Source organism: Puma concolor, chromosome A2 (genome assembly GCF_028749965.1).
Source record: "Puma concolor isolate L17-30 chromosome A2, mPumCon1.1.hap2, whole genome shotgun sequence".
Taxonomy (NCBI): domain Eukaryota; kingdom Metazoa; phylum Chordata; class Mammalia; order Carnivora; family Felidae; genus Puma; species Puma concolor.
In genome coordinates this window covers 154,565,521-154,587,724 of record NC_141668.1, presented here as the reverse complement: position 1 = coordinate 154,587,724, position 22,204 = coordinate 154,565,521, and the positions used below count along the sequence as shown (strand labels likewise).

The 22,204-nt window shown below is 56.4% G+C and overlaps 2 protein-coding genes across 21 annotated transcripts in view; one reads left to right on the top strand and one right to left on the bottom strand.

Moving 5' to 3' along the window:
- The window catches only part of DHX30 (DExH-box helicase 30), a 29,900-nt gene extending 13,339 nt beyond the window's left edge, over nucleotides 1–16,561 (top strand). For 8 of the 9 annotated variants that reach the window (XM_086698343.1, XM_086698342.1, XM_086698340.1 and 5 more), the window contains 18 exons: nucleotides 3,089–3,219; nucleotides 3,859–3,969; nucleotides 8,207–8,508; nucleotides 9,006–9,126; nucleotides 9,856–10,005; nucleotides 11,952–12,104; nucleotides 12,418–13,254; nucleotides 13,531–13,606; nucleotides 13,693–13,797; nucleotides 14,056–14,231; nucleotides 14,488–14,694; nucleotides 14,788–14,869; nucleotides 14,946–15,139; nucleotides 15,265–15,424; nucleotides 15,554–15,711; nucleotides 15,803–15,906; nucleotides 15,987–16,126; nucleotides 16,235–16,561. In XM_086698343.1, coding sequence (XP_086554469.1) covers nucleotides 3,089–3,219; nucleotides 3,859–3,969; nucleotides 8,207–8,508; nucleotides 9,006–9,126; nucleotides 9,856–10,005; nucleotides 11,952–12,104; nucleotides 12,418–13,254; nucleotides 13,531–13,606; nucleotides 13,693–13,797; nucleotides 14,056–14,231; nucleotides 14,488–14,694; nucleotides 14,788–14,869; nucleotides 14,946–15,139; nucleotides 15,265–15,424; nucleotides 15,554–15,711; nucleotides 15,803–15,906; nucleotides 15,987–16,126; nucleotides 16,235–16,488 — 3,461 coding nt within the window. In that variant the 3' untranslated portion in view covers nucleotides 16,489–16,561. Of the gene's footprint in view, nucleotides 1–1,085; nucleotides 1,325–3,088; nucleotides 3,220–3,858; nucleotides 3,970–8,206; nucleotides 8,509–9,005; nucleotides 9,127–9,855; nucleotides 10,006–11,951; nucleotides 12,105–12,417; nucleotides 13,255–13,530; nucleotides 13,607–13,692; nucleotides 13,798–14,055; nucleotides 14,232–14,487; nucleotides 14,695–14,787; nucleotides 14,870–14,945; nucleotides 15,140–15,264; nucleotides 15,425–15,553; nucleotides 15,712–15,802; nucleotides 15,907–15,986; nucleotides 16,127–16,234 lie in introns of those variants that run through there. The other variant, XM_025916088.2, reaches the window with a different exon arrangement.
- Nucleotides 16,562–17,111: 550 nt separating this feature from the next.
- MAP4 (microtubule associated protein 4) overlaps nucleotides 17,112–22,204 on the bottom strand; it is a 195,779-nt gene continuing 190,686 nt past the window's right edge. For 10 of the 12 annotated variants that reach the window (XM_086698337.1, XM_086698336.1, XM_086698333.1 and 7 more), the window contains 3 exons: nucleotides 21,650–21,762; nucleotides 19,567–19,756; nucleotides 19,287–19,437 (listed from right to left, as the gene is read on the bottom strand). In XM_086698337.1, the coding sequence (XP_086554463.1) occupies nucleotides 19,430–19,437; nucleotides 19,567–19,756; nucleotides 21,650–21,762 (311 nt within the window). In that variant the 3' untranslated portion in view covers nucleotides 19,287–19,429. Of the gene's footprint in view, nucleotides 19,438–19,566; nucleotides 19,757–21,649; nucleotides 21,763–22,204 lie in introns of all 12 variants that reach the window. The other 2 variants (XM_086698330.1, XM_086698331.1) reach the window with 2 other exon arrangements.

The window sequence follows — 22,204 nt, the reverse complement described above, 5'->3', positions numbered from 1 at the left end:
CAGAGGTTGGACTAAGCACAAATATTAAGACTTAAATCCCATGTTCTTGACACAGGCCAGCAATTCCAAGTGTGGTCTCAGACCTGTAGTCTCATTATCATCTGGGAACTTGTTAAAAATGCAGATTCTTGGGCCACACTACAGACTTAATAAGAAACCTTGTTGGGGGGGGGGGTGGCTTCCAGTAATGTTTTCACAAGCTCTCCAGGAGTCATCAGAGTCAGATCTAGAATTATAAAACAAACAAACAAACAAACAAACCCAGCCCTCGCAGCTTATCCCCAGCTGCACTGCCAACCTCTAACTAAGCCCCTCCCTGTCACTGTCACTGCCCCAACATGCAGATTCTGTGTCATTCCTAGCCGAGCCAAATCTCTGTTCCTCAGTGCCATACGAGGCAGAAGGGGAACGAGCCTGGCTAGAACCCAGGCATTGTAGTTTGGAAACAGAATTCCATTTGGCTTTCAAACAAGTAAAAAAACAGCAGCCTCAGACTCGCACTGCTGGACCATCTCAGTTCTTGGCCACGTTTTCCAAGTCTGGTATTTTTCACTTTGACTCCAGCCCTGGGATTAAAACTGGTCTTATGTTCAAGAGGTCTTGCCTGTCCTGGATGCGGATTCTCCATCAGGGTTACTTTGTAAGCCATTAAATGAGATGGGGGTGCCCTGGTTTCGCAGTTATCCTCACTCTTAGGTCTGGAGTGCAAGCCAGTTTGTCAGGGCACGTGAGAGGTATTTATGAGCAGTGGGCGGGACCTAGAAGGAACTTGGGAGTTCATCTCCTTGGATGGACGTTGAGCTAAGGCCTGAACTTTTCCCAAAAAGCCCCCTTACGTCTCTCTGCCCCCGATTCAGACAACGAGCCTGTGCGTTTGCGTTTGCCGGGAGAGTGAACTCACCTGGGTGCCAGCGGTCCCAGGCTGCCCACGAGGTGATGAGCCCGGGGGGCGCGGGAGGCTCCGGCTGAGTGGGCGGGGAGCGCGGGCTCCGAGAACGCCTCCGCCGGCCCCCACCTCCGGTCCTCCCGGCCGCCAGGGGGCGTTCGGGTCGCTGCTCCCACCCTCCCGCCCCATCCCTGCAGGGCTCCGCGCCCGCGGGGGCCGGCGGGAGCGCGATGGCGGCCGCCAGGAGGTTCATGGCGCTGGCTGCCGGCGTCGCTCCGCGCCTGCGACCGCCGGGTCCCCGCGCCGCCGGGCGACAGGGACGCTCACGCGGCCTGTCGTCAGGCTGCGCCCGCCCCGATCACACGAAGCAGGCCGCCGAGGCCGAGGCAGGGGTGGCCCCCAGCGGGCCCGGGGAAGGCGACGGAAGCATGGTGAACGGTGAGGGCGGGGGCGGTCGGGCCGCGACGCCCTTGGCTCCCGGGGCTTGCAGAGCTGGGGGCGCGGGCCGGGGTCGGGCTTGGCGGGCCGGGGCCCCTCTCCGCTAGGGGCCGAGACCGCCGGCCGCCGGCGGGCCGCAGTGCTGCTGTTGTAAAGCTCAGTGTGGCACAGGCCCAAACGGACCCCCAGCGGGGAGGTTCGGGGATTGGAGCGCCTGCACCTGGCAAGAATAGGTGAGAGGCGCGGTACCTCGAGGGCGCGGGGAAAAACAGGAGAACGTCCGTCTCTCGCCCGAATGGGTGGTCAAGGGTTAGAACATCGAGGGTAAGCACACGCTCACCAATGTGAGAAAGAACCCAAAATACACTTGGTACTTGAGGACCTGAGGTAGAGACCGAACGATTCCCATCGCTGTGTCTCCTGAATAGCCCAGGAATGAGACTGGTGAGAGCATCCCTGCCTAGCAGCGATGGATAGAGAGAGCCAGCCTCCTCCGGCCCTGTAGAGCTGGAGGGGGCACCAGTGCGCATCTGTTGTGCCTGGGGGTCTGGCGGGCCTCTTAACTTTGGGTCCCTCTGTGGGAACCCCTTTGAGCCTATTTAAATAGCGGTCTGAACGCTTGAATCTCAGTTGCTTTATAAGTTCTTTAGAGGGATGCAGGGTCAGGCAGAATTCTCCCTCATGGCCAGTTGTCACAGTCATCTGCTGCAAGGAAACAGTCTCAGCTCAGGAATAGAATTACGTCAGAACTCCTGGAGGAGCTTTGTCAAAATACAGTGGCTTCCCCAACATCACCACCATTCCTAAGTGTCTGATGAGGATCAGGGTGGCCACTTGCTCTGAAAACTGTCCTTAGGTGATTTATGACTGATGCATGCAGGTGCACATGAACAAAGTTTCTTTTGGGGGCTGGTTTAAAGCTGAATATAACACCAGAGACTGTGGGTGGAGAACGAGAAGGCTTCCTGTCACCTCTGCCAGTCTCTGACCCTGCATCTCTCGAAGGGCCACTTTGGTGCTTTGGGGCCCTTACTTCTGATTTTAGCCACTCCCAGCTAAGCCTGGTGTCTGGCACAAGCTGCTTCTAGTTGGACATCTCACCCATTTGCGCTCTGGGATTGATCCAAAGTACAAGTGAAAAACAAGCGAGGTACTTCTCATGATGCCTGCTGCATCCTGCCTCCACTTGACTCCAGTGAACTTGGGGGAGGAATAGCTTATGCAGAGGTCTTGGTTGTGGAGACCTCTGATCAATATCCCTACACATAATCTGGCTCTTAGAGGCCTTTCTCAGGGTGCCGAGGTACAGTTGAGGGCTGGGGCCTGGTGTTCAGACTTTGTGTGTCTTTTGTTTTAGGAGGGGCCTCGCATTGTCTTATCTCCAGTTTGTGTGTGTGGTGGATTTTTGTTTCGTTTTTTGTTCGGTACCTTCTTTGAAACATCAGACGAGGGGGATGTGTTGCCACCTAGGCTTCTGTAGCTGATATGTTAAATCAGGAGCTTGTGGGGAAGAGGATGCTGGCTGGTTCTCCTCTGTGGTGTGTGGCTCACTGGTCTTTCTTCTGGAAACGGTTGTGCAAGTGGGTCTGGTCACGCACTGTCCCTGAAAACCATGAAGCCGTTCCTCCTTCTCCAAGATGCTCCCGGGTGGTTTGGGGTCACAAGCCAACATCCTCAGTATCCAGCCCAGGGTTGTCCTGATACGTACCCCATGGGTTTTTTAAAAGAAAAAAAACTATAATGCTTTTGTTCTTATTTTCTTAGCTTCTAGGGACCTATTAAAAGAGTTCCCACAGCCCAAAAACCTTCTCAACAGTGTAATTGGAAGAGCCCTCGGCATCTCACATGCAAAAGACAAATTGGTCTACGTGCACACGAATGGACCGAAGAAAAAGGTAACTCACTGGTGGTTGGGAGACGTGTTGGTCTGACTCTCAGGAAGGAGGCTGGCTGCCGTCTTCTCCCTCAGGTTTCTTTGTCGAGGAGGCCATAGAGTGGGTTTTGCAAATTGTACATGGTCAGCAGAGAATCTCAAAGCAGAGCTAGGTTTGAAAAAGAGCCTGGTTTAGAGAAGGGGGAACTCAGGGCAGGTGAGGCGAGGAGTCTGTTCTCATCTTGTGTGTGTCAGGCCTCTGTACCGATCCCTGGTTTTGGTCCCCTGTTGACTAACTGGGACTGCAGAGGGTTAGAGTTGATAAAAATTCCTGTTCCTAGAGTCTTGTAGGTCCTGGGACCCACAGAAGCATGCAGGCAAACCATTCTGAATGAAGATTTTTAACAATAAAGATGGGTCCCACCTTGCTCTCTGGCTAGAACATGGCACTTTGAAGAAGCCAAACATCTTGAGGTGGGATGAACGGCTTGAGGACGGGAAGGTTAGAGCCTCACGGGGGTTAGCCATGGGCGTGGGGTGCTGCCTGCACTCGGCTCTGCTGCCCGCAGGCCCACGGCTGTGCCGTTCGCACTCCGTGTGATTTACAGTAGCTCTGCAGTCTGGAAAGGCGACCATCCTCATTCTCTCTTCTCTTTCCCAGAAAGTCACCCTCCACATAAAGTGGCCCAAGAGCGTGGAGGTAGAAGGCTATGGCAGCAAGAAGATCGACGCTGAGCGACAGGCTGCGGCCGCGGCCTGCCAGCTGTTCAAGGTGACCCTTCCCTAGCAAAAGCCAGGCAGACCTCCATCCACCCTGGGAAATGCCTTGCCCCTGGCTCTGATGGTCTTTCTGGTGCCACGTGCATGTAGGTGGAAGCTGACAGTGTTCACTCACTCACCCGTCCTTCCCACCTTGTGGTTCTTTCCTTGCTGCGCAGCCAGCAAGGGAATATTTGCTGGTTTGGTTTGTTTTTTTTGCCTCTGTGGTTACCTACCTCCTGTGGTTTCAGAAAACACCGGAGAACTCTTTATGAAAAATACTCCCTTTGTACAGCACCAGAGCTATACTTTGCGTTATTTCGTGTGTGTTTTCGCTGCACCCACACAATTCTCTCTTACTTGTAATGGAAGCATGGTTGTTGCTACCCTCACTTCCTGGTGGTCAGGCATGGGCCGCTTTTAGGTTCTCGGTTACCTGGTATTTAACTAGACTTTCAGTGTTGCCTGCCAGCCTTTCTGTCCATCCCTACTTGGCTTCCTCTGTGGCTGCGCCAACCATTGCTCTTCCTTAGGCTCCTCAGTCTTCATTTCTGCTCCAGTGAGGACAAAGCTGTAGGATGCATATTCCTTCAGATTCTCTCCCACTGAATCCCTCGGCCTTTGCCATCCCTCCTTCCTTCCTGCATCTGAGGAGGAAAGGCCCTCTTCCCAGCCTTGGCCCCCCACACCACCCTTCTCTTTTCTCTATCCCCTTTCTGTGTCTTCTCCATCCCCTCTCCCGTCCTTTCATTTAATTTTCGGATCCTTCCTCTTGAGTCTTTTCAGTGGGCTTCACGCATACTTCAGTGTCCTGATCCCTCCCGCCGGCCCTGCTCCCATGGTTTCCAGAAAGCACACAGCTTTCTGTGCCCATGGCTTGCATTTTTTCCACTGCATTGTTGTGGCCCTTGTCCTGTTTGCTGGTTGCCTTTTCCCCATAGTGCGTGACAAATAGCAGTGGTCACCAGGCGATTGTTGATGGACTGGAACAGTGCTCTGCCAGGCCAGCCTTTCACAGTTCTCGCTTTGCTTGAATGTTTCGGGCATAGCTTCCTCAGCCCCTGGATTACTTCTCCCTCTCCTCCTCTCTGGGTCACCACAGGCTCCTCTTCCTTTCCTACCCTCTGTGAACATTTCTTCTTTCTCTGTCCCTTCTTCCTGGGGGAAAGCTTGTCTCTTAGAGGTTCAGCCAGCCTCATTGCCGAATTTCTCAGGCACCTCCATCTCTCCGAGCAGCTCTACCTCCAGGAATCTCTCCTGCGGGGAGGGTGATTTTGACTGCCGTGGACATTTGGGAATGTGTGGAGACATTTTTGGTGGCCACAACCGGAGGAGTGCTACTGGCATGAAGCCGGGGATGCACAGCATGGCCCCCACAACAGAATTACCTGGCCCCAGATGTCAGTAATGCTGAGGGTGAGAAATCCTTCTCTGGATGTTGAAGGCAGCCTATATGCAGCAAGTCATGGTCACGTTTCTCTCCTCCCAGCCCTTTCTCTGTTCCCAATCTACACTCAGCTCATAGCCTCTTTTTTGCATATACGTTTGTTGAATTGTGGTAAGTTACACAAAATATAAAATGTACCGTCTGGACTGTTTTTTAGTGAACACTCCAGTAGTATTAAACCTCATGCAGCCAATCTCCAGAACTTTGTCGCCTTGTAAAACTGAAACTCCATACTCATTAAACAATAAACGCCTGTTCCTTGCCCCCTCAGCCCCTGTCAGCCACCATTCTACTGCCTGTTTCTGTGAATGTGACTCCATCAGAGACTTCATATCCTCACACCAGTGGAATCGTACGGCATTTGTCTCTGTGACTGGCTTATCGTAGTTCGCATAGTGAGCTCAAGGCCCGTCCGTGCAGCCTGTGTCAGAATCCCCTCCTGTTTAAGGCTGCATAATACTCCATCGGAGGGATATACCAGACTCTGTGTATTCATTTATCCATCAAAGGGCCTCTCTGGTTGTTTCCACCTTTTGGTTATTGTGAATAATGCTTCTGTGAACATGAGTGTCCAAATAATCTCTTCGGGACGTGGCTTTCAGTTGCTGGATCGTACGGTGGTATGGTAATATGGTATGTGTGTAGCATGTAGCATGGCATGCTGTGTAGTATGGTAGTCCAGGTGGAGGAAGTGCCATACTGTCTTCACGGTAGCCGTAACATGTCACATTCCCACCAGCGGCGCACGAGGACTCCAGTCTCTCCTCATCTTTACCAGCACTGTCTGTTGTTTTCCCTAATGGGTGCAAGGTGGTATCTCATGGTTTTGGTTTGCATTTCCCTAATGAGTACTGATGTTAATCACCTTTTCTCTCTGTCTCTCTTTTTTTTTTTTTTTAAGGTAAATTCTTAAATTTGTGTTAACCGCACACTGTTTTCCAGTGTGTAAAATATTGTATAGGTTAGCTAAAAAGGACAGAATGCAGCAAAAGGCAGTGTTTGCTTTTCCATCTCCAGTTGTTGTCCCTGTCAGAAGAGCGGTATGTCGGCTCTTCACAGCTGCCATAAGCATATTCTCTCACCGTATCCTTTGTATGTCTTCCCCTTGAGAAATGCACAGCTACAAATTATAGGGAGCTGCACTTGGGCCAGGTGGGGCCTCCTTCTGAGAAGTTACTGGGGGAAGGGAAGGGACTGCTTTCATACACTCTTTTTGACCGGATGAAGTTAAAAGTGTTGCAAATGCCCTAGAGCAATATGAAACCACGCTGACAAGGAGTTTGTGGAAAACTAGGTTCTACAGTCAAAAATACAGTGATTGCTTCTCTGGGGGAATTCTTCCCCCAAATGTACCTTGATCAGGAGGGAGCACATTTTGAGGATTTGTGCCTGTAGGTATCATTTTATGCCATGCTGCAGAGAGCTGTAGTTTTTGAGAATGCTTTGCTTGTGCTGTTGACCGTTTGTCTACCTTTTTTGGAGAAATGCCTGTTGAAGTTCTTTGCCTGTTGTTTAATCGGAGTGTTTTTGTTGCTATAGGAGTCCTTTATGTGCTCTGCGGCACCCAGCCTTTTCGTTCCCCAGTATCTATACTCACGTCCCTCGGCTCTTTCCTTCCCCCCCAAACCAGATCATCGAGCATTGCTCTTGTGCTTGGTGCCAGTTGCCAGCAACACATAGGTGACTGAGTGTGTGCTTGTCAAGCGTGCAAGAAGCTTATCCAGACTTTGATTGGAATTCTGTTAACTGTGTTCATCTAGCTTCTCACTTTGTGGTTCCTTAGACCCTGGTCATCTGCATTTCTGTTCTGCCTCGTGGATTCTGTTTCTTGGGGGCAGGGACCAGGTTTCATCTCTTCTAATGGTGCTCAGGGTAACCAGCGTGTTGCTTCGTATGTGCTAGAGAGTCAGCATGTTTTATTTGGTACTCTGTCTAGAAAAGAATAAAGCTATATTTCAAAATAATGGATTTTGCATGAATGGCTTTATAAGCATCCCAGGTTATTTCTAGAATACATTCTTAGCGTAGGATTCTTATGTCAGGGATAGATCTGTTTTCTGGTGTGGGCTCCATTTTCCCTAACTGCTATATTCACTGAAGCTTTTTGGATCACTTTGTGAATGCATCTGCTTCCCCATTCCCTGGGGGTTTTTTCTCCCTTCAGTTTTTTGTTTAATAGGTGTAAGAGCTTACTTTGTCTTTTTCATGTGTCAGAGCTAGACTTGTTTGTTTATCTTAAGGGGAGGGGGGTGCAGAGAGAGGGAGAGACAGAATCCCAAACAGGCTCGGCTCTGATAGCATAGAGTTTGACTCAAGGCTCGGATTCACAAACCATGAGATTTTGATTTGACCTGAGCCAAAATCAAGTCATTGGATGCTGAATCAGCTAAGCCACTCAGGCACCCCTTCAGAGCTAGACTTTTTTTTTTTTTTTTTAAGTGTATTTATTTATTTTGAGAGAACAAGTGGAGGATAGAGAGGGAGAGAGAGAATTTCAAGCAGGTTCTGCACTGTTGGCACAGAGCCTGGCATGGGGGCTCAAACACATGAACTATGAGATCATGACCTGAGCTGAAACCAAGAGTCAGACGCTTAACTGACTGAGCCACCCAGGCACCCTCAGTGCTGGACATGTTAAGGGCTCTCTTGATGTCGAGTCCTGGACCTGGGGCTGAAGCAGGCAGACAGGTACAAAGGGGCTTGGCTCCTGCATAGGGGACTTTTAGTGTAAGGGAGTAGGTTCTGGGCGGACTGAGGTGTGAGAATGGACCCTCACGACATGCCTTTTGCCCCCACCCCCCAGGGCTGGGGCCTGCTGGGTCCCCGAAACGAGCTGTTTGATGCAGCCAAATATCGTGTGCTAGCCGATCGCTTTGGCTCTCCGGCTGACAGCTGGTGGCGCCCAGAACCCACCATGCCACCTACTTCCTGGCGGCAGCTGAATCCCGAGAGCATCCGGCCAGGGGGACCTGGGGGCCTGTCCCGCTCCTTGGGCCGGGAGGAAGAGGAGGATGAGGAGGAAGAGCTAGAAGAGGGGACCATTGATGTCACCGACTTCCTGTCCATGGCGCAGCAGGACTCCCACACCCCACTCAGGGACTCGAGGTAGAGCTGGACATGGGGGATGCAGGGAAGCTGGCTGCGCCTTGACGTGGGGATGGGAGATGTTCCCTGGGAGCCTTCTCGGAGATGGGAGGGCCCCCGCTACACCTCAGCCTGTGAGTCCCATTGTTCATTGGTACATCTGCCGTTCCTGGGGAAAGCGGTCTTGTACGGCGTGGCTGGGCTCATGCAAAACGGCAGCATGGACCCTCCGTCCAGCTCACACTTGGGTCCCTCCAAGTCCCAGCCACTACTCTGCCCCTGGGCCCCTGCCCCCTGTCCTCAGTTATCCGTTTGGGGAAACTGAGGGAGCGTCAGTCATGCTGTGTTTCTGAGAGGATCACATGCTGAGCGAAGATGCCTGGCCTGCCATCTTTTCCATGCCTCCTTGCTGCCTGTTGCACCACTGCAGTGTCCTACCCCCGTGGGCCTCAGAGCCTGAGGGGAAATTGGCCTGGGAAGAGATAGAGCTTTTTCACCTAAACTTTTGGTCCTCCCAGGGGGGGTTCCTTTGAAATGACAGACGACGACAGTGCTATTAGGGCTCTGACCCAGTTTCCACTTCCCAAGAACCTTCTGGCCAAAGTGATTCAGATAGCAACATCGTCCTCCACAGCTAAGGTGAGTTGGGTATCCTGGAGTGTGTGGGGTGGGGAGCTGGCTTGGTTGTGTGTGCTTTTCCCCGGGGCCAGGTCGGAGGGAAGCTACAGGTATGTGTGATGGTGGAGGATACCTGTACCTTCAGCCCGTACCTAGGCCAGTCAGGGGTCTGGGGTTCTTGGCCTGTGAGGAGTGTGAAGCAGCCAGGACGGAATAGACATTGGTGTAGGAGCTCCGGGTGGGCTGGTGCCGCGGGAGCCGGAGACCCAGGCTTGGTCCAGGGTGCCTGGGAGGAGTGGGGTGTGTGTGGCGCTGTCTTGCCGAGGCATGAATTTCATCTCTGTGGCCGGGCTCAGGGCTTCAGTAAGCACAGCTTCTTTCCAGGGGTAAGGCCTTCACGCACCCCCAGGATGTGCCTGGTTCTGGCTCATGCCGACTGCTCACCCCACAGCTGCCACCCTCCCTGTTGTCTTCAAAGGTGCTGAGAGCACACTAGGCTAGGAGGGTGGGTGGCGGCATTGTCCAGAGGCTGTCTTCTTCTCTGAAACCATAGGATGGCCAGAGAAGCCAGCCCAGGCCTAGGGATCTGCAGCCCTAGAGGGGCTTCCTTCTGCCTGTACATTGGCCCATCTCGCGTGGCTGATGTTTGGCACCTGCTAAGATGGGGGTTAATTCCATGACTGGGTTCCTTGGCATTCTGAGGATGCATTCTCTGTTTTTCCATAATCATCTCTCTTGCCTTCCGCGTAGAACCTCATGCAGTTTCATACCGTGGGCACCAAGACCAAGCTGTCTACCCTCACTCTGCTTTGGCCCTGTCCTATGACCTTTGTCGCCAAAGGGCGCCGCAAAGCGGAGGCTGAGAATAAGGCAGCAGCCCTGGCCTGCAAGAAACTGAAGGTGAGTCCAGGCGGGTCCGTGGTGTGAGGCATGGGAGATCTTAGAGCTCCCCTACCCTTGGCAAATTGGCCCAAGTCTCCAGGAAATGAAACCCACCACACTAGGCCTTTGAAAGCCTGAGCACAATAGCATCTGGTGTCCGAGCCTTGCTTCTCTGACCACATGACTGCTGTTTCTAGGAATCCCTCACTCTCTCAGAAGGTGCCTTGCCTGCGAGCTCAGCCTTTTTGGTGTTGTTGCCCAAAGCCGGGTGAAGCCGGGAGGGGACATGCCTGTTGCTGTGAACAGCAAAAAGCAGGAGGAATGGTGCTGTGCCGAGCGGCAGGCTTGGCGTCTAGAGAGATCTTAGTTATCTGGGCTTTGTGGGCGAAATGAGTAATAAGATGTTTATGTGGGATGGAGATTGGAGATTCATTTAACCCCAAGGTGTGCACAGTGGGGCCTCCAGTGGGCAGTTCCCTTGGAGAGGCCTCGGAGGCCAGCTGTGCCCAGCAGTGGGAGCCATCGCTACCGTGCCTGCTGGAGAAGTGGGGGGTCTGAACCCACATCAGTACAGGTTTAGGTTTTTTTGTTTTTGTTTTTAATTTTTAAAAACTGTTTATTTTTGAGAGAGATAGAGCATGAGTGGGGGAGGGGCAGAGAGAGCGGGAGACACAGAATCTGAAGCAGGCTCCAGGCTCTGAGCTGTCAGCACAGAGCCTGACGTGGGGCTTGAACTCCCAAACCGCGAGATCATGACCTGAGCTGCATTTGGACGCTTAACCGACTGAGCCACCAGGTACCCCAGTACAGGTTTAGTTTGCAGAGGAAGAGAGCAAGGAGGGCCTGCTCTGCTCTGGACAGATAAACCGTTGGTGTGTGTTCGGCTCTGGGAACCCCGTTTTCGAACGAGAGCCCAGAGAATAGGAGAGGGAGAGATACAGATGCCTGTGGCTCAGGAGACCAAACCGGGGCTAATCGGTAGAACTTTGCAGAGGTCTGAATTTTAACTTGACAGACACAGGTACTGAGGATCAGGAGGCTCTCGGCATGGGACAGCCCTGTCTCGGAAAGGAGCCGGCTCCCGGTTGGCAGCGGTGCTCCCGCTGCTGGCCGCTTGTCAGAGGCCACAGGTAAACTCTCAGGCCTTTCCTGGAGTGAGGTGGCCAAGTTGGTCCAGGGACTAGATCCTTGTTTTTGAGACCTGACGGGAGGCCAGAGGAAAGGGATCAGGCCCTGTGGGGGCAGGCTTGAAGGAGGGAGTATTTGATCTGAGCTTCAGAGGGCGAGTAGAATCCTGGTGTTACAGGTGACAGGAACACGAGACTAGGGAAAAAGACTGGTTTTGCACACTTGCCTGAAGTGTTGGGATGCCTTGTTTTATGTCTGATGAGGTGGCTTTGGACATGTAGGAAAATAAGATGCAGTGTTTATTGAATTGTATGAGTAGACATTTCCAAGAAATTCTGTGTACATTCATGTAAAGGGGTCACAGATAGAAAGGGTGTTGTGGAGACGGGGTGGGGCGGCAGCTGGAATGGAAAGGTCGCGGGGGTGTGGGGTGTGCTTTGGAGGCAGTGAACACAGAGGGTGCTCGTGAGGTCGTGATGGGGTCATTAAGGGCCTGGCCTGCCTGGCTGAGATGTCCATGTTGGGAATTCATAGAGGTGAGATTGGACTGTTGTGGGGCCCCTGGCTGCTCAAGGAGAACTTTCTGAGGGGTATTCCTCTCAGGCAGGTCCAGTCTTACTTTTCTTGAATTGATTTTTACTAGTTTTGGGGAAGGGGTGAAGAGTTACATTTTCCTGGAATTCCTCTTTTCTGCACAACATCCACTTAAAAACAAAATCTCTTAGGAAAGAGGTTGCTCTGCACAATTTCTCTCAAGCTTCTGAGCCTGTCTGGGCCCGTTGTGGAGAGGCAGGGGCGTAGATCAACCTGTAGTGTCCCCCCTTCCCCCTCTGCAGAGCCTGGGCCTGGTGGACCGCAACAACGAGCCGCTCACCCACGCCATGTATAACCTGGCCTCCTTGCGTGAGCTGGGTGAGACCCAGCGCCGGCCGTGTACCATCCAGGTGCCTGAGCCCATCCTCCGCAAGATAGAAACCTTCCTGAACCATGTAAGAGAACCAGGAGAACCCCTTCTGCAACCCGCCCCCCACCCCCACCTCAGTCTTCCCTGCACTGAGTCTCTACCTGCAACCGGCAGGAGTGACTCCCCGTTTTCCCTGAGGAGGTTGGAGTGTGGGAGCACCCATGCCCTGAGTAGCCCAGTCCTGCCCACGAGAGTCCTTGGGCAGTCGTGTACTGAGTTCGCCGGCCAGCGGGCTGGGCCATGGCATCTGGCCCAGGTGAATTGTGTGGCAGGGCTTGTGAGTGAATGAGGAAGAAGGTATCTGTCTCACCATTTTGCTTGCTTCTCCCATCCTGCAGTACCCTGTGGATAGTTCATGGATCACCCCAGAACTCCGGCTGCAGAGTGATGACGTCTTGCCCTTGGGCAAGGACTCGGGGCCCCTGAGTGACCCTATCACAGGCAAGCCCTACGTGCCCCTGTCAGAAGCAGAGGAGGTCCGTCTGAGCCAGAACTTGCTGGAGCTGTGGCGGCGGCGAGGGCCAGTCTGGCAGGAGGCCCCCCAGCTCCCTGTGGACCCGCATCGGGACACAATCCTCAATGCCATTGAGCAGCACCCGGTGGTGGTCATCTCTGGGGACACGGGCTGTGGAAAGACCACACGCATCCCCCAGCTGCTGCTAGAGCGCTATGTGACCGAGGGCCGTGGTGCCCGCTGCAATGTGATCATCACCCAGCCGCGCCGCATCTCCGCTGTGTCAGTGGCACAGCGGGTCAGCCACGAACTGGGCCCCTCTCTGCGCCGGAACGTGGGCTTCCAGGTGCGGTTGGAAAGCAAGCCCCCGGCCCGAGGCGGGGCCTTGCTCTTCTGCACCGTGGGCATCCTGCTGCGGAAGCTGCAGAGCAACCCCAGCCTGGAGGGCGTGAGCCATGTCATCGTGGACGAGGTCCATGAGCGGGACGTGAATACAGACTTCCTGCTTATTTTGCTCAAGGGCCTGCAGCGGCTCAACCCGGCCCTGCGGCTGGTGCTCATGAGCGCCACGGGCGATAACGAGCGCTTCTCCCGCTACTTTGGTGGCTGCCCTGTCATCAAGGTGCCAGGCTTCATGTACCCCGTCAAGGAGCACTACCTGGAGGACATTCTGGCCAAGCTGGGCAAGCACCAGTACCCACACCGGCACCGGCACCACGAGGTGAGGGGACGTGCCTGCCCCAGCCCTCCCCGGCCTTCCCTCTGGATTCCCCTCCTCCCTGTCCCTGTGGCTTGGTGGCCTAGGGTGAGTTAATGCTCCCGAGCTTGTTTCCTTGATAGAAATGAAATGATTGGGGGGGCGGCAGGAGGGGGGCTTCTGGGCAAGGGTGTGGTGAGGGTTGGAGGTGACAGGTTGAGTGCCTGGGCCTCACTGAGTCACAGAGTGACTGTGTCCTTCCCTGGGGCTGTGACTGTGGCCTGTCTTCCCCCAACCTAGTCTGAGGATGAATGTGCACTTGACTTGGACCTCGTGACGGACCTGGTTCTGCACATTGATGCCCGAGGGGAACCAGGTGGGTGCTTTCCCCTCTGCCCCGGCCCCACCCTCACCTCCACCTGCCGGAGAGTGACAGCTCATGCCTGCAGGGCCCCTTTACAGGTGGGATCCTCTGCTTCCTGCCTGGGTGGCAGGAGATCAAAGGAGTGCAGCAACGCCTCCAGGAGGCCCTGGGCATGCACGAGAGCAAGTACCTGATCCTGCCAGGTGAGAGCATGCATGTGAGGCCTTCTGCCCTCACACACCAGTCTTGCCCTCTGTCCTGGGGACTGACCCAACTGGGACTCGAGGGGCCTGGGTTTCTGACCAGGCTGCCCTAATTTTGTTGGTTTTTCCACTTTTACTGGGCGTATTCTTGATCTGGGCCTCAGTTTCATCAAAATGGGGTCAAAATCCTTGCCCTGTGCCCTCATCACAGGGAGCAGGAGCAGTGCCCATAACCAGCGTGTTCTTGCTGCCCACCAGTGCACTCCAACATCCCCATGATGGACCAGAAGGCCATATTTCAGCAGCCGCCAGTTGGGGTGCGCAAGATCGTCTTGGCTACCAATATCGCGGAGACCTCAATTACAGTCAATGACATTGTGCACGTGGTGGACAGCGGTCTGCACAAGGAGGAACGCTATGACCTGAAGACCAAGGTGGCACCCATCTCCTGGGCCTAGCCAGCCCCTGGGGGAAGAACGACAAGTTCCAAGGTGGCCCCCAGCCCAGATGGGCCTTGGAGCTGCCCTGTGTGTCTGGAAGAAGCCACACTCATGGGCTCTCGGTGTCCCTGTTGTGGGGGGGGGGGGGGGGGGGCATTGAGGGGTTAAGTGAGGTGAAGGCCAGACGTGGGGGAGCACTGAGGAAGGCGCGTTGGCATCTGTGTCGCCGCTCACCCACCCCTTCCCCCAGGTGTCCTGCCTGGAGACTGTGTGGGTGTCACGAGCCAATGTGATCCAGCGCCGGGGCCGGGCAGGCCGCTGCCAGTCAGGCTTTGCCTACCACCTCTTCCCACGGAGCCGGCTGGAGAAAATGGTCCCTTTCCAAGTGCCGGAGATTCTGCGCACGCCCCTTGAGAACCTGGTGCTACAAGCCAAAATCCACATGCCTGAGAAGACGGTGCGCCGGAGGCAGGGCTGGGCATGGGCTGGACGTGGTCAGGCGTGGGCGGGACTCGGGCTCATGGCAGGCTCTGGCCGGTTCTTGCTGCAGGCAGTGGAATTCCTTTCCAAGGCTGTGGACAGTCCGAACATTAAGGCAGTGGACGAGGCCGTGATCTTGCTCCAGGAGATCGGTGAGTGTGGCGGGGCCAGCCCGGCGGGGGTCACGGCATGGCTCTCACGGGCGATCCTGATGCCGAACTGTTGCAGGAGTGCTGGACCAGCGGGAGTACCTGACCACCCTGGGGCAGCGCCTGGCCCATATCTCCACCGACCCCCGGCTGGCCAAGGCCATAGTGCTGGCTGCCATCTTCCGCTGCCTGCACCCGCTGCTGGTGGTCGTTTCCTGCCTCACCCGGGACCCCTTCAGCAGTAGCCTGCAGAACCGGGCGGAGGTGGACAAGGTCAGACCCAGCCCTGTCCCGTGGCCCTTTGCTCCTCCTCTCGGCCCACCCCCACCTTCTGTCCCGAGGCTGCCACCGCCAGCCCTCCCCCTGTGACCCCGGCACGCCCTCCCACTGCCTCCCAGGTGAAGGCGCTGTTGAGCCACGACAGTGGCAGCGACCACCTGGCCTTCGTGCGGGCCGTGGCCGGCTGGGAGGAGGTGCTGCGCTGGCAGGACCGCAGCTCCCGGGAGAACTACCTGGAGGAGAACCTGCTGTACGCACCCAGCCTGCGTTTCATCCACGGTCAGTGGGCTTCACCCCGTCTCTAGCCCCTCCCGGCCCACGCCCCCCTGGCTGAGGCACCACGGAGCGTGTCGTCCCCCAGCCTCGTGGCTTCGGGGGCCGCAGGCTCACCCGCCCCCAACTCCCCAGGACTCATCAAGCAGTTCTCAGAGAACATTTATGAGGCTTTCCTGGTGGGAAAGCCCTCGGACTGCACCCTGGCTTCTGCCCAGTGCAACGAGTACAGTGAGGAGGAGGAGCTGGTGAAGGGCGTACTGATGGCCGGCCTCTACCCCAACCTCATCCAGGTGCTGCCTCGGGGCGGGCCCGGGGGGCCTCGGCCTCCGCGGATTCATCCGCAGCTTCTTGCTCAGCCGGTCTTTTCTTTCATCCTTGCAGGTGAGGCAGGGCAAGGTGACCCGGCAGGGCAAGTTCAAGCCCAACAGCGTCACATACAGGACCAAATCAGGCAACATCTTGCTGCATAAGTCGACCATCAACAGGTGGGAGGCAGGCAGGGCAGGGGAGGAGCAGTGGGCGTGCTCCCTAGGAGGGCAGCCTCACCCAGCCCTGTGTTCCTCAGGGAGGCCACGCGGCTCCGGAGCCGATGGCTGACGTACTTCATGGCCGTCAAGTCCAATGGCAGCGTCTTCGTCCGGGACTCCTCCCAGGTGCACCCGCTGGCCGTGCTGCTGCTGACAGACGGGGACGTCCACATACGTGGTGGGTGCCGGCACACCCCCACCCCCACCCCCGTTGCGGCTCGGGCCGGTCTGTATCCACCGGGGCCTGGCCTCACCCTAGCCCTCTGCCGCCTCCTCCCTCCCCCAGATGATGGGCGCCGGGCCACCATCTCCCTGAGTGACAGTGACCTGCTGAGGCTGGAGGGGGATTCCCGCACCGTGCGGCTGCTGAGGGAGCTGCGCCGGGCCCTGGGCCGCATGGTGGAGCGGAGCCTGCGCAGTGAGCTGGCCGCACTCCCGCCCGGCGTGCAGCAGGAGCACGGGCAGCTGCTCGCCCTGCTGGCGGAGCTGTTGCGTGGGCCCTGTGGCAGCTTTGACGTGCGCAAGACAGCCGATGACTGAGCCCCGTGTCTGCTGGGGCTGTGTACAGAGTGCAAATGTTTATTTAAAATAAAGTTCTATTTATCCCTTGTGAGCATTGCTCTCCGCTGGGGGCTCCTCTCTCAGGGCCCCAGCATCCCCCGCTTCCCAAACTCCCGCTTATTGCGAGGCTGAGGTCACGGGAGGGAGGGGCTTAGCTGGTGTGGGGCCTGCGTCCCAGGGGCCTGCCTGGTCCTACAGCTGCTTCCGCGCCCACGTGGCAGGCAGCCTGTTTGCACCATCCCTGCCTTTGCGGGTTGGGACAGCAGGTGTTGAGCATGCACTCACTCACGTCTCCCTCTCCGGGCCAGTGGTACGTGCACAGCGCGTGTCCTCGTGGAATCTGGCTGCCACCTCCCAGGCCCAAGCAGAATTGGGAGAGAAGTTCCTCAGGCAGCTAAGGGCACCTGAACCTTAACCCTCAAGGGGCCTCGGGTTGTGTGGCAGCCCTGCCACAAGCTGGGACTTCCCCTTGGTCGCATCCACAAATTCACAGATGAGAGGCTACGGTCGTCAAGACTGCACGGTGCACACATCAGTCTCCCGATACAAGGCGACGGGCTAGCGGAGACCAACGAGGACACACAGAAGATACAGGGCCTGCGTGGTGGGACATCACGAGCTTTATTTACTCTTGAAATCGGTACAACGGAATCACAGATTGACACAGGCAATAGCTGAGCCATAAGCAAACCGGAAGTACAGAAATGTCACACCCCCAAACGGCTGCAGGTAGTAACAGCTCACAGGGGCCTCTGGTCCCCAGCTGTCAGGGCAGCCTTCTCCGCTTCTCTGGCTTGGGGGACACTTCAAGGGAGCTGGGACAAGACCACCCCTCAGAAAAACGACCACTCCAGCCCACCTAGAGAGCGCTCTACTAGGGTCACCTCTCCTACCCCTACCTGTGGACCCAGAGCCAGTTGTCAACCTCAGCATCCGTGTGGGCCTGGAACTAACACAAAGGGCACAGGTACCTTCGGGCCCTGCACTGTCTACTACTTCATTCTGCCGCTTCCTCCTGCTGACAAAACACGGGTGCCCCGAAGTCCTTGGCACAAAGCATTCTTGTCTTTGGCTCGGGGAACACTTTCTCCACAGGCCCCCCCACGGTATGTGCTTGGGGAGCTGGGGATGTGGCGTCAAACCTCCCCAAGGAAAATGCTACCTCAGAAGTAGGAGAACCTGCTGGCCCAGATGCCCTCCCTCTACACGGAGATCAAATCTGAACCTAAGTCAAGAGCCCCTACCTTCTCAGCTCCAAGGGTCACCGGGAGCAGCGGCGGGGAAGACGAGGGGCCGAGTCTGTGGCCACCTCCTCGGGGCAAGTCTGCACTGCAGAAAATGCTCTTCCGGAGGAGAAGCCCTGGGAGACTCCCCGGCCATTTCACTACAAACTGTTACATTTTAATCCTTTATTAGAAACCATGCAAACTTTAATACAAAAAAAAAAAAAAAAATACAAGTGCAATAAGAATCTTCCGTGTCAATACAATTCCCGGGATTTCTCATCATTGCAGCCATCCCAAGACCGGCCCTGGCTGGGACACCCCTCCACAGGCTGGCCTTGCCCCTCCCCACTCTCCAGTCAGGCTGTAAGGGAAGGGAGGTGGCCTGTCTCATGCTTTTATTTTTAAATTTCCATACCTGATTCCCCATCATCCACATGAGTTCTGGACATCTGGGGCACCCCAGTCACTGAGGGCTCTAGTGTCCTAGGCCTGCAAGCCTGGAGAACTTTGACCTCCACAGCCCTTCCCTATTTCTCCGGCCCCGAGCTTCTATCTCCCACTAGATCCCAGGGAATGAGACAGATAGAGATACCAAAACCAGCCTCTTGGTTAGAAAAGAAAAGCAGCATACACACAAAATACCAGAACAACCAGTCCACGCTCTGACCAGCCCCTAGTGTGCCCTATGCTCACCAGGCCACAGCCCCTGCATCTCACCCGCCCTGCCCACACACTCTGGGGCCCCAAGCTGCCCAGGCCAAGGCAGCCCCCGATGCCTGACCTCCCGGCTGGAGGCTTAAGGATGTCCCTCCCCATTTCCTTTAACACCTACTGAGAACTTTCATTTAGACATGGCTTCAACCTGCAAAACTCCTCTACCAGTTTTTAGGTTATTAAAAAAAAAAAAGGATAAAACAAGAGAAAGGGAAATGTGGCAGCAGCTAGGCAGGTACAGGAAGCAGCGGGGACAGGCAGAACCAACCCCTAACTAACTTGGGGCAGGGCAGCAAGAGGCACCTGGCCCCACCTGCGTGGTGGGCACCACTGTGGGGTCAGGGAGAGAGGCGGTGGCTTAGTGGGCTCCAGGGGATGTGGGCAGCACCCTGCCACCACGTGGCCATCCACTTCCACTCTTCCCTCCAGGTGGACCCGGCGAGGAGGGCGCATATGTCAGTTTCTCTTGGGTTTGGTCCGAAAAACCCAAAGACGAGGTTGGAATCTGGATCCCCCCCCTTCCTAGATCCCACAAGATCCCAAGTTGGCCTCCCCACCCCATTCACCTCCCAACCTCGTCTACGGAGCAGTGAGCAATGATGGGACAGGAAGGAAGCAAGGAGCTGGGCCCAGGGCAGGGACTGGAGGAGGTCTGGGGGCGGGCCTACTGCCATGGGCAAGCAAGGCAGGGGGATGGGGCGGGGGCCCAGAGGACTGCCCAGCACCCAAGCTGTGTGGGGTCTATAGAGCAGCCCGGGTGAGGGAGCCAAGGGCCCGGGTGCCTGAGCTGGGGCCGCCAGGGAAGTGGGGGGGGCGGGAGACAATGTCAGCCCCATGGTCGGTGCGGGCCCTGGCGTTTGCCCGGAACGTCAGCCTGTAGGTCTCAATCTGCAGTGACACGGGAGGAGGGAAGGGAGGGGGGAACAAGGGACACAAGAGGAGGAACACAGGGGACGGAAGACGAGACCAGAATGTCATCATTAGATGCCTGGAAAATAAAAGGTTGCTTGGTTAAAATTTAGGCCATACTCTAGTCAAAAAAAAAAAAAAAGGAGTTTCAATTTGCAAACAGTGGCAGGGCCCCCGGCTGGCCCTCAGGCCAAGCCCAGCCACTTACTTGTCTCCTGGATCTGGCTGTCCAAGGTCTGGGCCTCCCTTTGGTCACCACCCCCTGCCAGGGTGGGGTGGCCACTGAGGCCACTGGCTGAAGTGGGGGCGCCAGCTTCGGGCGCTGCCTCAGGGCTGGCCAGCTCCTCCCCAGCGGGGGGGCCCGGACACGGAGGGGCCTCGCTGCCACCGCCCTCAGTCTACAATGAAACAGTGGGGGAGACAGTGTAGGGTCAGTCGGGGAGGAGGTGGGATGGGTGATGGTGGGTTTTACACACAGCCCCTCCCTGCCCACCCGCCACCCCTCCCCGGCCACTGGATTTAGGCACAGTCATCTGGAGACTCTAAACCAGGTACTCCCCACCCCTACTCTGCCTGTGAGAGGACCCCTGGCTTGGGCGGCCAGTGTAGGGCAAGAACACAGCCTCGGGCCCAGCATGCAGCCTGGCTAGTGACACACCCTGGGGGGCTCCTCTGTGGAGTGCACGGTTTCATGCGGTCTTTCTGAGGGGAGAGGTGCGGGCTTCTCAGCAAGGCCGACACCAAACAGCCGTGACACCTGATCACTGGCAAAAACCCTGGGAACGCTCTCTAGACAGCGGGTCTGGAATCGGTCGGGAAGCGGGGGTGCTGCAGGCCAGTTAAGGAGCTCTGGGAGCTGGGAGTCAGTTCCCAAGGGGTGCAGCTCACCACCTCGGACAGGACCAATGAGTCCCAGACCACACCCACCAGAGAGCGGGTGCTAAAGGGGCTCTCTTGGGAACTCATGAGCCCTGCCTGCTCATCTACCCCTCCCCAGACACCGAGACCTCTTCTGTGCGGGGCACCCTTCCGGAGCCTGGGGACACAGAGGAGGGAGGAAGGGGTCCAGGGAGGGGGGGACCAGGGAGACTTCGGGGCCTGCAGGGCTTTGCGGGAGGAGGATGGGGTGGACAGAAGAGGGGAGGCCAGTGGGAGGCCACCCGTGCCCCAGAACACCCAAAAGGTGGCAATGGAAGACTCTACAGTGGTTTCTAATCAGAACAGTGAAGGAGACGGGCCTCTGTATCAGAAAGACAATTCCAGAAATAATTAAGGGAGATGATGTGAATAAAAAAAAGAACTTAAGACGTGGGGTCAGAAAGGTGCAGGTGTAAACCCTGGTCTACACGTACTTGCCATGTGGCTTTGGACTAGCGACTACATCTGAGTTAGGGCCCCCGGAGGACAGACTGGGGAGTGGCTCCTCAAAGGTATGGAGGCGTGGACTGGGAGCCTGTGACAGAGCCAGGACCCCACACATTCACAGAAGCCAGTCAGGCCTTGAACCGGAGCACCGAGGGAAGGAGGGAAGAGGGGACACAGGCTGGGCTAGGCATCAGATGTAGAAGCGAAGGCCCCAGCCGCTGCTCTTGTGTCCCTCTCCCTGGCTCACCTTCCCCTGAGCAGCTGCAGCTGTGGTCATGCACAGAAGCCTGCAAGGTGCCGCCCCCTGTGTCCCCCCCCAACCGCCCAACACAGAACGAAGGACAGACAACATCTTGGCACACAAAGGTCTCACAGTGCCATGGAAGGAGGGAGGGAGGGAAGGAGACAGGGAGGGAAGGGAGGAGAGGCCCAGCCAGTCCAGAGGATGGGAAGTCCTGCCCACCTGAGCCCTGGCCATGGCAGTCCCTCTAGAGGCAGGTGTCACCAGGAGTTGCAAATGTGGCATCCTGCTCCCAGCAGGCCCAGAATGGAGCCCGGCATGGAGCCTGGACCCCCTCATGAGGTAGCTGGGGAGAACCGTGCTTTGTGGGAGTCTGTGCCCCAGCCCATAGTCCCCTTGGAAATGGCTGAGATGGGCTCAAAAAGTAAGGAGGGCCATGGCTGTTAGGAGAGGTTCTGTCTCCAGCTGGACAGGTGAGAGGCAGCTGGGTTGGGGCCTCTTTACCTCTCCTGCCTCACTCAGGACTGATGAAGGACACTGGGAAAACACAATGGTGTGGGTGACACAAGACTCCTGAAGATACTGAGGGGCGGTGACAGGCGCCCAGTACCTGGGACCCAGACTCCGGCTGCATAACCCCTCCCACCCGGCCCAAGCCGTGTCCCCCTGGTGACCCACTCACTACCTTCACGGCACCTCCTGCAGGCAGGTGTCCCACATTATCGAGGGATCCCACCTTCGCCTGGGCCTTCTCCTTGAAGTTCAACTTTTGACTTTCAATCTTGACATCTCCTCCACCTGGTACCAAAATACAACCGGTCACATAGGCAAAGCCAGGAGGTGGGACCAGGAATCCTAGCTGGGCCGAGGACTGGCTATGTGCCCAATACAGAAATGGGGAACGTGGCTCTGAGCACAGAGGAGGAGGAAAGGACAGTGGACATGTTTGTCAAACAGGGCTAGTCTTCTCAAAGTTGGGCTGACAGTCTGCATCCGGCCAGCGGCAACACCTCCACAGAGAAGAAAGGCACCCTCAGCACCACCGCAGGCCCGCAGCACAGCCTCCAGCCAAGCCTCTAGAGGCGCCGAGATGGTGTCTGCTTCGGGTTCTCTAGCCAACGTCACGACCCCCTGACTGGGTGGCGCAGAGCGCCCGCTTCCGTGCAGTGCAGGAACGCCCTGTCCGGCAGGGTCAGGACCCTTGTTTTACAGCCGCCAGAGCGGGTGCTGGACAAGAGGA